This window comes from Gastrolobium bilobum, unplaced genomic scaffold, assembly GCF_033153095.1.
Source record: "Gastrolobium bilobum isolate Gb01-03AN ecotype WA unplaced genomic scaffold, APGP_CSIRO_Gbil_v1 utg12850, whole genome shotgun sequence".
NCBI lineage: Eukaryota > Viridiplantae > Streptophyta > Magnoliopsida > Fabales > Fabaceae > Gastrolobium > Gastrolobium bilobum.
The window spans coordinates 20,635-36,619 of record NW_026897757.1 but is presented as its reverse complement, the minus strand read 5'-3'; the positions used below and the strand labels follow the sequence as shown (position 1 = coordinate 36,619).

The 15,985-nt window shown below is 33.7% G+C and overlaps 3 protein-coding genes across 4 annotated transcripts; 1 reads left to right on the top strand and 2 right to left on the bottom strand.

Annotated features, from left to right (window-relative positions):
- The first annotated feature begins 502 nt into the window (after nt 1-502).
- LOC133309953 (probable apyrase 7) lies at nt 503-2,841 on the top strand. Its single transcript, XM_061510817.1, has 2 exons — nt 503-1,868; nt 2,291-2,841. The coding sequence occupies exons 1-2, from the start codon at nt 740-742 to the stop codon at nt 2,839-2,841; spliced, it is 1,680 nt and encodes a 559-aa protein (XP_061366801.1). The 5' UTR covers nt 503-739.
- Nucleotides 2,842-5,034: 2,193 nt separating this feature from the next.
- LOC133309971 (uncharacterized) lies at nt 5,035-8,118 on the bottom strand. The gene is made up of 2 exons (XM_061510844.1): nt 7,840-8,118; nt 5,035-5,701 (listed from the first exon to the last, which is right to left on the bottom strand). Exons 1-2 carry the CDS (start codon nt 8,100-8,102, stop codon nt 5,251-5,253), a joined length of 714 nt encoding a protein of 237 aa, XP_061366828.1. The 5' UTR covers nt 8,103-8,118; the 3' UTR covers nt 5,035-5,250.
- A 2,699-nt stretch (nt 8,119-10,817) lies between these two features.
- Nucleotides 10,818-14,482, bottom strand: LOC133309972 (CRAL-TRIO domain-containing protein C3H8.02). Of its 2 annotated transcripts, none has more exons than XM_061510846.1 (6): nt 14,336-14,482; nt 13,868-14,020; nt 13,433-13,585; nt 12,239-12,385; nt 11,966-12,088; nt 10,818-11,282 (listed from the first exon to the last, which is right to left on the bottom strand). In XM_061510846.1, the coding sequence occupies exons 1-6, from the start codon at nt 14,462-14,464 to the stop codon at nt 11,205-11,207; spliced, it is 783 nt and encodes a 260-aa protein (XP_061366830.1). In that variant the 5' UTR covers nt 14,465-14,482; the 3' UTR covers nt 10,818-11,204. The 2 variants fall into 2 exon arrangements, with proteins under 2 accessions (XP_061366830.1, XP_061366829.1); XM_061510845.1 differs by having other exon boundaries at nt 12,239-12,391; nt 13,439-13,585.
- Between the last annotated feature and the right edge of the window lie 1,503 nt (nt 14,483-15,985).

Below are 15,985 nucleotides of genomic sequence, written 5' to 3'. Positions count from 1 at the left end.
AAATTCTTCCATTTTCTTTCTTGATAATTTTATGGGATAGGATATTGTGACACCCAAGTTATGTTACACCCATGTGACACCCAGTCAATCTCACCGTTAGATTGCTTATGTTGATCCAACGGTTATATTTATTTTCATCTTTGTATGGTCATGATTTCCCAAATTTAAAGTGAAAGCATTAAATATGAGAAATCATAACCATACAAAGGTAGAAATAAATATAAAATATTAAATTTAGGAAATCATGACCATACAAAGATGAAAATAAATATAACCGTTGGATCAACATAAGCGATCTAACGGTGAGATTGACTGGGTGTCACATGGGTGTAACATAACTTGGGTGTGACAATATCCTATCCCTAATTTTATTATTATTTATATTTTTCTCTCACATAATTAATTTATTAAAAAAAATAAAAAAAATGACATAATTAAACATCAAACCCATTAAAACTTGATTGTACTAGTTGGAGAGTTAAAACTTGATTCTCCCCACCACAGTCCCGTCGTGAACCCCGATCTGATGTTCAGACTCAAAGTCGGTGGCTACTTAATGAGTTTTCCTTTTCCATCAGGTAATTGCGGATCAAATCAAAGTAGCAACAAATTTATGTACTAAGGTAAATTCATATCAACCTTGTTTGTGAAATAAAATACATGTTTTTCCACAATCATGATATTGAATTTCAATTTAAACTTGCTGAAAAGGGGGTTTCCTATTAGATCGTTTCCCTAAATGGAATTCCCCAAATCCCCTTCGAAAGAGAAGCGAATCGCCACTCATAAATGGCCGTTAAGAATCGGTGCAGCCATTTTGATCACGATGCTGTTGTTGTTGGGTTTCTATCTCGAGTCAGATAACAGAAAAGGTCGTAGTATACTCAATACGTCGTCGTATTACACTGTGGTTGTGGATTGTGGAAGCACTGGGACTCGTGTGAATGTGTATGAGTGGATATCGAGTAATGGTAACTATCCAATTTTGCTGCATTCGTATCCTGATAACGTGACAAAGAGTTCAATTTGGAAAACTTCTTGTGAATATCACTGTATGCAAACAGAACCTGGGTTAGATAAATTTGTTAATGATTCTTTAGGAGTGAGACAAGCTTTGGAGCCTTTGATTTTGTGGGCAGAATATCTGGTGCCACATGAAAAGCATAGTGAGACTCCTGTTTTTGTTCTTGGTACTGCTGGGTTGAGGAGGATTCAGAGGGATGATGCCAAACGAGTCCTGGAAGATGTTGAAGCTGTTGTGAAAGATCACTCCTTTATGTTTAGGAAAAATTGGGTAAGGGTTTTAAGTGGGAAGGAGGAAGCTTATTATGGATGGGTTGCTTTGAACTACAAAATTGGGGGGTTTGATAGTTATCCTGGGTCTCCCACTTTGGGACTTGTTGATTTGGGTGGCTCCTCGTTGCAGATTGTGGTGGAGATCGATGATGATGGGGCCGGAGATGATGATGTGCGCGTGATGAGATCAAAGCTCAGTTCAATTGAACATCGGATTATGGCATACTCATTGCCTGCATTTGGCTTGAATGAGGCATTTGATAGGACAGTTCTTATGCTCAGAAACAATCAAAGTGAAGAAAGTGCCACAAGTGTCTCTGAACTCAGACATCCTTGTCTGGTATCTACTTTTTTACAAAACTATACTTGCTATTCTTGTTCCGGATTGGATGTCACTTATCAGAAAAATCATAGCCAACCCCAGAAAACTGAACTTCATTCTTTACGTCTTGTGGGAGAACCTGATTGGGAGCAATGCAAAGAACTAGCTATTGCTGCTGCTATGAACTTGAGCAATTCCAAAGTGTCACATCCGACAGTTGGCAAAAATTGCCAAGCTAATTCATTTTCTGGTATTATAAAGGGTATAATCATTTGTTTGGATTGTAGTTTTGTTTTACACTTATTTAACCTTTTTAAATTAGTTTTTTTCTCCTAGCATTCTCCTTAGGACGCATATTATAACATTGATTTCAGCACAATAAATTTTTGATGAAGTTATCACTGACATGAATAATTGCAGTTTGGTTTTATGTCTGGTGGCTATGTATAGTTACTTTCATCTTCCCTACCTCTTACGCGTTCTCCAAAACTCTCTTGAAAAGTCATCGAAGTAATGTGAAACTGCATTACTTTTGATGATTAGCATATAGTTCACTTTTTCTTTATGGTACGGGTGGCCAAAAGAACATTGGAGGTGGAGGGGTTGTTATGGGTTTTGTTTCTGTGGTAGCTGCTAGTAGGAACTTACTCTGTTTCATTATGTACCTTGCAGGCACTGGTATAATCAATTCAACAGCTATTGCACACCCAATCAAGCGCTTTCATGCTTTATCTGGTTTCTTTTTTGTCTACAACAAGCTAAATTTGAGTCCAAGAGCCAACTTAACAATGATTTGGGAGTCAGGCAAGCAAATATGTTCAAATTCATGGGCGGGCTTGAGCAGTATTTCTGAAAATCCAAATTATGCTGGACAATTTTGTTTCCGGGTGGCTTATATGGCATCATTGATTGAGTATGGTCTGTGTCTCGGTGATGTAGAAATGGTATTTGGTCCAGGTGATGTTTCCTGGACATTAGGAGCTGCATTGGTTGAAGGGAAATTTCTATGGATAAATAACCCAACCAGCACAGCCCAGACTATCATTTCAACTTTGAAGAGTGTCAAGGTCATGTCTTCTCCAACTTTTCTCTTTGCTGTACTTCTATTTCTTTTATTCATTGTTTATTGTAGTCAAATCAAGCTACCAATGCTAAGCAGGAGAGCTTCTGCTCCTGGCTCATCATTGCCATCTTATACTCTTGCTAGACTCCGATCTATCTAACTAATATATATTTAAGTGTTCTTATATATTTCCTTTGCATAAATTCATTTTGGAAAGGCATGATACTGGTGATTTTGGAAATCAATGCTTATTTACTTGTTACACAAAATTTTTAGAACCATATACCAACAGGAAACTAGCTTTCATACCCAAAGTTTTGGTGCCAATTGCGCAAACATTAATAAAAAAAATAGTTGGGGACTTTCATGTATTCGATGCTGCATTTTTCTTTTTAGGGTGGAATTCGCTGCTGCATTTTCAATTGATATGATCTGAAACAGAATATTTGCGTACCTAAAAATCATCCAAAGTCGTATCTTGGGCAATTTCTGAACTTAAGGATATGGTTTGAGAAGTTGAAAATGCGTCGTGTCATAATTTACAAAAAAAAAAATATGACGTATCGTAGCGTATCAATATTTGTCAATGATTCAGTGCTTGTACGATCTTAACGTTGAACGGTAGTAAGTTGTACAAGTTTTTTTTTCTTTATAAATCATCCGCTATGCTACTGTCAACGAGTGCCGATTAATTCATATTCGGGTTAGGCATGATTACAAAGGCGTCAAAACCACCACTAGTTAAACTTTAACAATCCACACTAATTGAAGAGTTAGCTTTAAAGCAAAGTAATATGGAAGAAGAAACTTACGCCTTGTGATAAGTTGATTGTAGTTGAAGACATTTATACTTGCTAAGTTGATGCAGCTGATATCAATTTCCACTATTTGCGGACTGCCCCGTTTTACCCATTTTTTTAAATTGAATCACGGGGAGGGAGATGGGAAAAGAAGTGCAAGTGCCTCACAAGAAAGTAATTCCCCTTTATAAATCTTAACACTAGAGATTCTTAATTGTGGTCTTATTCTTATTTGGGAGTGGTTGGGTTGGTTTGAAATCTTTTTAAAAATTTGGTTTGAGTTAATTATTTAAAGGGAAATATTAATCTCATGTCACATGAGACAACAAGTCTCTCTTACACACTCAAAAAGGTATGGGTCCCACTTTAATATTTTTTTCTCTTTCTCCGTGCAATGGGACCCACTCAAAATTGTGAGTGCAACATGAGATAACATATCTTATGTTGCATAAGAAAATATAATCCCTTATTTAAAAGCCTGCATAGATACTTATTATTAGTAGTTACAATTGAACCTTGATATCTTGATAGCTTAACAGTTCATGAGACTTGAAATGTTTTGTTCCTTTTTCCTTAATAATCAATTTGATTTATACACAACTCTCAATCTCCATTAATTCCACACTACGCTACCTGATATTTTTCAAGGAAATATTCTAGAATTTCTTTGTCTAAAGATTTTCCTTCAAATATGCATTTTTTTTATTTTGGATAGTGAGTACGCGAAAACGGTCCATTAAAAGGTGTATAACCCATCCCGAGTCTATTTTTCATGGTTTAATCATTTTGGTAATCTCTTGATTTGGGTAAGAGAATGTAACAAACAAAAAACAATGTTAGGTTAATTTTAGCCTCAACCCAAACCATCTTTTTGGTCTATATATTTTTCTTTAGATATGCACCAATTTATCAGCAACAAACTTTTATCATAAAAAAGAAGAAGAAGCACTGCTAATTTTTATGCAACAAATTCATAAATGGGGGAATTGTTGCTCCTGTTGCAGGAAAAACAATCCCCCTCCTGCAGAGATAGCAAATTATACATTTCAGGTTTTATTTTTATTTTTTATAAATCAATAAAAAATGTAAACATTGTTATATACAGTGATTGAAAATATTAACCGTTCATAAAATTATTATATACAGTGATTGAAAATAGAAAATGAATAGATATAACTTGATAGATCAATCCAACCCAACCTTGTTTGTTATTATTTGTGTCAGTCATGTTTGTAAGTCTTAATTTGAATTAGTTAAAGTTATAAAATGTAAACATAACATAAAATTGCTAGGTTCAATTTTAGTTGAGCCCAACCGAAACTAACTCAACCTATCCCATACAGGCCCGTTATTTTTTAACTAACGAAGTGTCTTCATTCACGGTTAGTTCTTGTATAACAATGCTTGATAGAAGCCACAAATAATGCATCTAGAACCCAATGAAGTAATGAACCACAAAGAAGCTTCCCATCTTTTCCCACCCTCCTACTTCGCTGTTAATTAGTGTCAGCATGTTAAAGATTCTACAGGGAGAAAGAAAGATCTTTACTATACATTTCATCTTAATGGATTTGATATTTTCAAGTGAGTTTGATCTCTTTTCACATGAAATGATCACGTGAAAAAAAAAAAAACCAACATACAAAATGCAAATCCTAATAATAATTCATGCAAGTCAATGCATAATATATATGTTTCAGAATATTTACATGATATAAAGAGATAAAGAGAGAGTAACTCACTCCAAGCACAAGTAGTAAAACATTTCTTCAATATGCTGCAGCACCAACCAAGTTACAGCCTAATTCAGGAGCATCAATGTCAACCCAAACCTCGTTTCTGCGCTTAATAACCCGGAAAGGAGTATTGTATTGTGCAATTGAATAAGCACGTTGACCCTTGGACGAAGTTGAATCAGCCCATGGAGACCTGCTGAGGCTGGTGGCAAGCTTCTCTGCCTCTTTAACAATCCTCTCATCCTTGGCAAATCCAGAGAACTTTCTCACTGCAATGCAGTGGCTGCTGAATTCATAGGGCTTGATATTGAGCTCTGGAAGTGGGAGTGGTGGGTTGGCTTGGAACTTAACAGGCAAGTACAAACTAACATAATAGCCTTGGGATTGTAAGGGACCAGCACCAGGTACCATGCTTGTCAACACTGGAGCAGTCATTGGAATTCGAGAGAAATTAAGGTTGGCACCTTCTATGAACTGGAACAACCTGCAACACACAAAACAATCCATGATTTTTTATTTTTATTTTTTCACCCTCTTAGTTATTAGACTATGGTTTGAGTTTGGTTAACAATCAGTTGTTAGTTTTGCTAAAACACAACCACTGGCAAGTCACTTTAGAACCTGCCTTTGTTGAGATATATAAAGTGATTAACGTAGCCTCACCCAACAGCTTAAGCTTTTGGGTTTGTTGAGATATATAAAGTCATTAATGTAGCCTCACCCAACCGTTTAAGCTTTTGGGTTGAATTGGTTCTTTACATGGTATCAGAGCCTCGTATCCCGGGTTCGATCCTCACTGCCCCCCACTTTCTTTCGAGTGGAATTTATTTGTTCGCACAGGTAGGTGGGCCTGTGCATTGTCCACCCCATTGGCGGACCCACTTGCGGGCAAATGCCCGCAAGTGCGGTCATAAACTTTTTGATTTTAATTTATTTTTTTTATTTTTTTTTTTTAGATTGTTATTTGTCTCTTGATTCAATATATATATTAGGAGTAAATAATTTTTTAAGTCCCTAACAAAAAACATGATTCTCAATTTAGTCCTTTACAAAAAAAAATTAGTCTCGAGGTCCTTAAAAAATTTAAAGTAGATCAATTTAATTAAAATCGTGGTCCATCACAAATTCAAAAAAGACCTACACTAGTCCCACAGAAAGACCAAAGTGGGTCCGTAGGGATCAGGTGACTAACTTTTTTTTTATAATGGACTAAAGTGAGGACCAAATTTTTTTTAGGGACCAAAAAGGATATTTATTCTTATATTAGTTAGCAACGTAACAACGTACGAAGATGATTAAAACAACGCAACAACGCACATTGATTAGAAAGAAAACTTATTCTTCCTCCCTTGTCACGTACTCATTTCCACGTTCTCTTCATCCTTTGTTTCCTTTTTTATTTTTATAAAAAGAGATGATTGATTGTAGGTCTGACATTCTCAAATAAGTTAATATCTAGAGACGAGACCTTCACTGTGATTTTGTTTTACTTCTGTATAGGTAGTGTTAACTTTTTTATTCACCACTATAAAATAGATGGGATAGGTTATTCTACTTACCATTTTTTTGCCTACCTCTACCTACCACCCTCCAACACCGTTAGATCAGAATCTTAACTAACATTTATCTTTTTCTCTCTTCTTGAGATTTTGATCTAACGGTATTGGAGAGTGGTAGGCAAAAGTAGGCAGAAAAATGTTAGGTAAAATAACATATCCCAAAATAGAATGATGATGTATGGATGTACTGGAGTATATTCTCATATTTGTTTTGAAGGATTGATAAGATTTAGGGGGAAAATAATTGGTCAAACTATTGTCTGCAGCTTGTTATGGAAGCAACTAGATTATGAGCAGGTTCAAGCGTTGATTTAAACTTTTATATAAAAAAAAAAATTCTGGGGCGCTGCCCCCGAACCCCGCCACTGATTGTGCGGACATAAATTTTTTTTCCTGGGTCCGCCACTGGTCCACCCTTCAAGCCCAGTGGGCTCTCGTGTGAAGGGGCGTGTTGAGATATATAAAGTCATTAATGTAGCCTCAACCAACAGCTTAAGCTTTTGGGTTGAATTGATATATAAAGTCATTAATGTAAAGAACCAATTCAACCCAAAAGCTTAACCTATTGGGTGAGGCTACATTAATGACTTTATATATCTCAACAGCCTTGACACCGGCTGATTTTCAAAAATGATTGGTTTTCTATTTATAAAACTATGGAAATAACATTGAGTTATGGAAATAATAGCTTCCTCGCACTGGCTATTTTTTTTTTTTTTCAGGAATTGATGTTTGGTACAGGGTAAAATTTTTGTCTATCTCCTTTGCGTAATCTATTCCCAGAGCACTCACAATACCGCTGATTCATACCATCTGACTATTAGCTAGAGATACTATACTTCCCATTGCTAATTATCTATCTATACCTTCACTCCCTAGATATGATTACTAGTTGTTGAATTAGACATCTATATTCAATCCGTAACATAGCCTAGTTTCTACACCTAGCTAGCTAGCATATTGAATAATTAATTCGTGTTGGGACATTAAAATAAAAAAATTAAAAGGCAACATGTTTATGATGTTGAATATGGGTGTTGAGTAGAATAGAGAAATAGAAGACCTGTGGAAGCCATTCAAGGTGGCTTTCTGGAAGGAAATGTCAGAAGCAAGAGCGGACATCCAGACAGAGGTTCGATAGAGTCTGATATCGAAATCGGACTCGGAGTGGACAACTGTGTACTGTGGGGACTCGATCGCACCGCAAACCATAACCAAACATATCACGTTGACTCCCACGCTCAAAACCCATCCCTTCTTCATCGCTCTTTCCTTTCCTTTCCTTTGCAGTCCACTTATACCATTATTAACTATGGTAACAACCATTGAGACCGAAGCATTGTCGTTTATCGGAGACACATTATAGTTATTTAATTACGGTATGGTATGACCCACCTTTGATTTGGATCCTTTTTATTTTTAGTACATTCGATATGGATCCTTTTTTTTTTTTTTTGGTAATAGTCGATATGGATCCTTTACTGATATGTTTGTGAGCTTTACATTATATAGTCATTGTGTAAAAACAATAACACGATTAAACTTCTTATATCTTAAGCTTTATCTTCAATTTTACGTTGTCTAAAATATATTTCTGAAAAAAAAAATCCACTAAATTTCTATCAATTACTTTATAATTGCTAATATGAAACTTATCTGCATAATTAACACTGGACAAGTTTGTTGTTTTAAAAAAGATAAGAAAAAATTAAATAAAATTTATTTATACGATGAAATCAAAATCTAATTTATAGTTAAAAGAGGGGGGCGGGGATGAAATCTTGATTTTAATAAACTTTATTAATTTTTTAGTTTGGTTCTAATAATTTTGAATATTCAAACTTTTGATTTAGATTGGTTGATTGTATTACTTTGGGAACTAAGTAAATGTAGTTTGGTTTGCGCATATGTTATCAGTTTCATATTGATTGTGTAGATAATTCATGTAGGATTTATAAGACATTGAATACTCTCATTTTTTGTGTTAGCTTTTGGAAAAATAACCTCAAAATTCGTAAGTGGCAATGTTCCGAGTCTGCGTTCCTAATTTAGAAAATGATATGTAATATATATTTATATTTATTTCCCATTTGTGCTTTGCTGTACTGATAAGAAGCATGTCATGATGACAAAATTTAAATGTGATGCTCAATCAATCTCTATAATCATACTAAAGCTCAATTGAGTGTAGTGTATAAGGAGAGCTCAAAAAATCTATAACCCATTTAGTTTAAGTTTAGGATTTCTTGGAATCCATATATATTCTATATTACGCCTACAATTGGTATGAGAGCCGGATTGTATGTTTGGATGTGGATCTAGTTCTTTGATTTACATTTTTTATGTAATTAGTTAGCTTCATGAAATATGACACTGAGGATTCTATATTTGTTATTATATATTGGCATGTGTATCTTTATAATTCATGCCTTTTAAAAATTGATGCTTTTATGTATTGTTTTTGGCTTTAATCTACGGTGGAGATTTCTTTGTATTATCTTATATTGTAACAAAGAGGCTAATCCCATATGATTAGGTTTACTCCTTGATTTTTATTTCAATTTTTGTATATTTTTTGTTGTATTGCAAAATTGTAATGAAAAGAAGATCCAAGAGAAGCCGAAAACAAGGAGATCTAGATTTGTTTGGATATGTTCGCGACCTTCCAATAGCCGATCTGAGAAACCAACCATATGGGGTGAAAGAGGACATAAAACCATGCAAGAAGACAACTAGTTCTGGCAGAGATGACGTTGTACGTGCCGCCGGAAGTGGTTGCGTGTGAGCGCCATTCTGCTGGAAAGAATTGGCACGTGTAGGCGCGTGGATGGTCAGATCTGGGTGGTTTCGGTGGCCATGGTTTCGTCTCTTTAGGGCGGTCCCATCCCTAGAGTTTTGTGCTGAGATGAGTTCGAGTGACGGCGTAGTGAATGACAACTAGGGTTTCTGAAAGTTGTCTTAGGATTTCTTGCCAAAGTTTGAGAAGGAACAAATGAGCTAGAAAAGTTTATTTTGTAATTTTTTTTCTCTCTAGGTAACCATGGATTAAAGTTTAATTATAATTGCTTTATATTTATGAATGAATAATTATATGGTCTAATAACATGTTTGATGCAATAACATTCCATATAGAATAAGTTGTGCTATATTCTTGACTTGTTAGTTACACGAACATGATAATTGCTATGTTTGAACGTCTAGATTAATAGTTATTATGACAATTAAATTTGAATGTAATGGTTGTTACATTTGATAGGCCACATTAATTGTCGTTATAACATTAGTTCTAATTTTTAAAATATGTGCCTAATGAATTAAATGATCAATGATAGTTATGAGAGTTATTTTGAATTCAAATTATTTTTATAAATAACAATTATTATGATTCCTAAAATCTAGATTGATAATTAAGTCAATTATTTAGGATAATGTAAATCTAGATAAATAATTGAGAAAAATTTCCGAAGAGAATTGTTGATCTAGTGAGTAAATTGTGAGTCTTTTAAAATGATTATGTATTAAACACACACTGCATATCACAATCATGTATAACGATGTATGTTCATCGGCGCGTTTGCTAGACATAGTTTTTTGAAATAAACAAAAATTACTCTCAATTGCACAATTCTAAGAAATTGAAAAATTGCTTAGGTTAAATGGAAGTTGATTTTTTTTTGGCAGGTAAGCAAATTCACAATTTTGTACCACTTGTATAAAGATATTGGTAAGAATATAAGATAAAATGCTAAAAAGAAGCAATAAACTGAAAATGCATTTTTGCTCCCCAGATGGCAGAAACAAGACCTATCTTCTGGGAATATGATTTATATGAAAATCATATATTTTACTTTCGAGTTTGCATTTGTCATTTAAACACAACAAACTTTCCTATACACATAACATTTTGTGGGGCCCATACTTTTTTTGAAAAAAAAAAAGAAATTACGGCACGCAAAACGAATCTCTATAACATTACACAATCAATTTTCCTACAACATAACTCTTATAAAACTCTTTTATTTTATATGATTTTTTTGGGCAGGTAAGCAAAATCACAATTTTGTACCACTTGTATAAAGATATTGGTAAGAATATAAGATAAAATGCTAAAAAGAAGCAATAAACTGAAAATGCAATTTTGCTCGTCGGATGGCAGAAACAAGACCTATCTTCTGGGAATATGAACTTGTGTCTTCAGTATTACCTCTAGCATAATTCTCCAATATCCAGAGTAGTTCCTCACACATTCCTACATATCATGCATAAGAAGAAACAAGGAAATCGGATGCCTATACCAATTATCAGCATGGCTCTTCTAAAATTCCTCTCAGAATACTCATTAGCTCTTAAAAGCAAGAAACTATTTTTCTACTAAATAAATGTGGTGCTGCCGTCATCAAATCCACACATCGGTCTTTGAAAGCCCTTTCAATTTTTGAAGTTTGACGGCAAAGTTTCATCTGTAAAATATTCCTTCCCAACAGTCTCGGCAGAGCAAAATCTTACCTGTAAAAGAAAAACAGGGGGGAGGGGAGAATCAGAAGAAAATGAAGATGGGGCAGCACAAAGACTTAATATGTAGCACCAAACAGTGCTGAAATTTATCATTATGAATTTATGATTTTGCTCCACTTCAAAATGTGATTCAACAATCCTACGTGCAATATCACATAAGCAATGTATAACATTATGCTAATTGATGTAAAGTCAGAAATATGGTCAGCATGCCAAAGAAAAAAGGGAACTCATGGATGGGATCATTGCCCGTAGCCCACATGACACTAATGGCATGGAACCACCTGAGCCTAATAGGGAGGCTCTATGAATTGAACCCTTAACCTCTGACTCAGTAGGTGAAAGTCATGGTCAGCTACCACTACTAGGGTTACCTCAGAGGGCAATTACCTCCTAAAACCCCTAGAGGCCTAGACCCAATTAAGTCTTGACTAGAATACAAACTATTAGTAACTTACACAAAAAAAGAGATCTTAACAACCCCAATATCTTGAACACAGTTTCCACACTCGAAAAGGTATGAGACAAATATAGAAAGAAGCAGACAAAACTTGGGCACAATTCAGGCCAGAAAGATGAGAAATGAACCAGGTATATATAACCTAACCTAAAGGGGAAAATACCAAATTTTTTCTTATATTAATAAATGCACATTTAAAATGGGTAACACTTACCATAGAAGCATATGATTTTAACATGGGCTTGACTAGCTGCCAAATTGGCTTAAACACGAAAGGAGCATCCACAAATAGTACTTCACCCAATCGTTTGGGATAATAATAATAGAATACATCAAACTGCAAAAAATAAAGAAATATATTAGTTTTTGTAATGCTCTAAGTAGAATTTATTCCTATTGAGACACGATAGTTCAAACCACAAATTAGGTGATGACAGTACAGACTCCTCAACTAAAAGATATTTGACAGATAGTCAAAAAATTTTACCAAGAATGTCAAGAATTTAATATCGGCATTTTCTGTGCCAAAACCTCTGAGATCAATTATTCCAAGTATCTGCTCTTTCCCAATTGGAAGCTTACTTAGTGCCTTCTCAATCAAGTAAACACACAACCTCTCATCGTCCGCAGGGTCCTGTGCCTGTAACATAATTATTTATCCACATTGTCACAGACAGTTTTCCAAAAGATATGACAAGCTGTTATATGTAAGGCACATCCACAAACTAATAAATGCAATAGCAGTATGGACTAGAGAAAATCCAAGATATTGACATCTCTTGTGCCAACTGAAATCAAGTTGTAAATACTTGCTACCAGAAATTCGTATGCAAAATTAGGCAATCTAATTCCTCAAATTTAAGACCTATGATACATAATATGAGTGTCAATTGCAAATAATGAAGGGATAGAAGAAACAATGGACAAGGTAGAACAAAGGGAGAGTAGAGAGAGGGGAAGCATGGTAGAGGCAAGTTGTTAACAAATCAAAGTCAACATCAACATCAACATCAACATCAACAACACCTTTATCCCAAATTAATTGGGGTCGGTGGTAGATGAACCCACATGAAAGATACAAAACGGTTAAAAAAAAATAAAAAAATAAAAAATAAAAAAATAAAAAAAATAAATAAATAAAAATACACAAATAAAATAATAAAATAAAATAAAATAAAAATATATGTATATAAATAAATAAAAGTAAAAAAGAAATGGACAAGAAGAAGTGGGGGAAATAAAGGGGAAAAGGACTAAAAATGGACCATCTGGAACATAGGAATAACAGCGGGTCTAACCCTCCACCATACTTATAGCTTTTCTCCATTCCTTTCTAAGACATACTGTCCGCCAATCTATATCCCACTCCATTAAATCTTGTTTTACTACTTTCCCCCAAGTAAGCTTCGGCCTACCACTGCCTCTTTTTGTGTTTAGCTTTTGGTAACAAACTTCTGTTCTTACAGGAGCATCCATGGGTCTTCTCATCACGTGTACCAAAAACAAATCATAAACTATAAGTAATTATCCTAAGAAAGTTGAAAAACATGACTATCCTTTTCTGCAAATCAATTTTTCGCTACATGCAAGTAACCATACTTCTATTTTCTCCAATTGTTTCAGGGAACATAAAAAAACCAGGAATATAAAGTAATAACACACATCAAAATATTAGTTACACTCTTACTTCAGGAAAATGCTTTGATGCAACCACCACAAGCACGGGTCTTTCATTGATATCTAGAAAGTCATGTACATACGCTTTTCCAGTTTGAGCAACATTTTTAACGGCTTCTTCAGTCAATTCAGACACCTCAAAATCTTGACGCCATTTCTAATATAGAGTAGAAGGAAAAGTAATAAGCATGTAAAATTTTCAAGCATGGAAGGTGGTCCGGTTGGTTTAGTAGGTGGAAAGTTGGAAAATTTGGAACGAAAATTAATTTAACAGGAATATAATTATGTGAGAAAGTGGAAAATTAAATGTACTCATTGTCACTTTTTTTTCCACCTTCCCACTTTCCACCTCCTCAACCAAGCATGCTCTAAATTAGTAAACAATGGTTGAGTCATGAATAAAATTTTCATAATCATATAACTATGAGAAGAAGGATACAATGGCTTTAGTCAACTTTGAAACAGCTTCTTCAACAGAAAACTTGCGATCTTTCAGAAACCACAGTATCATATCTTCGTCATCCCTTCCATTTCTACCTAGAGGAAGGCTATGATGTTCTTTTTCAAGCTTCTCCTTCACTGCCAGAACTAACTGCGAAAATTTTAAGAGACAAAAAAAAAATCACATCTTTATTTAACCTTTTGAGGGTGGGAAATCAAAATAAGTGATCTTCATTCTGAAAATTGAATAAACTCTAATTGGTTTTCTAAACCCTAATAAAAAAATTTAAGATTTTTGAATTTAACCAACCCTTTAACTAAGAGTGCACTTGTAACTGCTATCAGTCAAATTGGCATTATTCAAATAGTTAAGGAAACCTAACTAAGAAGGGAAAATGTAATGAAAGGATACCTTGGTTTGGTTTATGAGGTAGCAAAGATGAATGGAAAATAGTTAAAGAAGTACCTTGCGTGAGTCATTGGGTTCCACTTGCAGTTGAAGGTTACAGCATCGAACTTCAAATTTGGTCCTAAACGAAAGTTTTGAAGAAACGAGAGGAAGAGTGATGGTTGGGCACACACGTAACAGCGCCATTCAATTTCTCTCCTCTGCTTCTCCCTTCTTCCAACTCTATATATTTTACTACTACTATCATATATGCATTTCTCACCTTTTTTTTTTTTTTAGGAGATAAAAAAAGTAGAGAGAAGTTAAATATGGGTCCCATATTTTATATTAAAAAAGAAAAAAAAATTAATTGACACGGAAAACGAATTAGTGTAGGAAAATGATATACTCTTATGTAGCATAAGAGTATTATTTCCCTTTTTTTTTTCAAAAAATAATAAGTAGGTTTTTCACCCAGTTTTTGTTGACTAGATCATCTAAAAAGTGTGAGTTGACCCAAAGTTTCAAACTAATTTTAATGATAATTAATTTGGAATTAGGCAAACTTAAAAGAGATGCAAGTACGCAAACTTATCCCCTTCAATAATCATAAAATATCCCCTCAATCCCATATTATCTTGATTGTAAAAAAAATGTATTTTCTAAATGCAATTTGAAAATCTCGAACTGTTATTAAGTTACAATTACATGTTGCATAGTTATTTTTTAAGAGCAAACGTTTGGCACTTGTCCCATTAATTTATTGAAAATTTAATTATCGATTTTCCAAATATCTTAAATAATTTTTTTTTATTTCTTTAATAAATAATTTAAGGACTTCTGTTAGTAAATTTTAAAATCCTAAAAACAAGCTTTAAAGATATTATATGCAATGGTGTTGTAAATGGCCAGCCGCCTTAACAGGGTTTGTGGTCAGATTTGTCATATTACATACAGATATATAAAAGAAAAAATATTTTTACGGAGCCAACTGTAGATAAGATAAGGTTATTAGATGCTCAAAAACTATGTCCTTTTTATTAATGAATGGTGTTTATATAATATCATGTGAATTAATGAAGAGTATTTTAGTAAAATATATATGATAAAAAATAAATAAAATTATGAAAATACCCTTCATTAATCAAACGACGTAATTTTTGGATAGCTGTAGATAATTTTATCTATAATGAATGTAGAAATATTTACTCTTATATAAAATAGGCTTAGACTTAAAAAAAAACTTATTTAGAAAGTAGTTGGTAGACTTTCTTTTACATACTGAGCTTATATTATATTATTTATTTTAAATAAAAAAATAAATTATTATTATAATGATTTTAAATAATAAATTAATATCTTTTTAATTATTGAATTTAAGTTTAATCAATATCATTTTAATTATTTTTTAATTATTGAATTCATAATAAACTTAAATAAAATAACAGGCGTAGGCCAAATTTTTTATTTTTCAAATATAGATCACGTTATAATTTGAAATTATACGAGGCTAACTGAACAAACCTAAAGCATTTGCACAAATCTAACATCTTTAAATAGACAAAGTCTAATCCAATTCCACCCCTAATTCCACCTATTCGGGACAACCGATATTAGCAAAGAGAGTCGTGGTATAAACCAAGCAATTCAATGTGCGGGTTGGTCCAGTGCTAACTATATTTAACGCATTACTGATTACTCACAAGTCAGTGAGGCGAGGACAAGCTC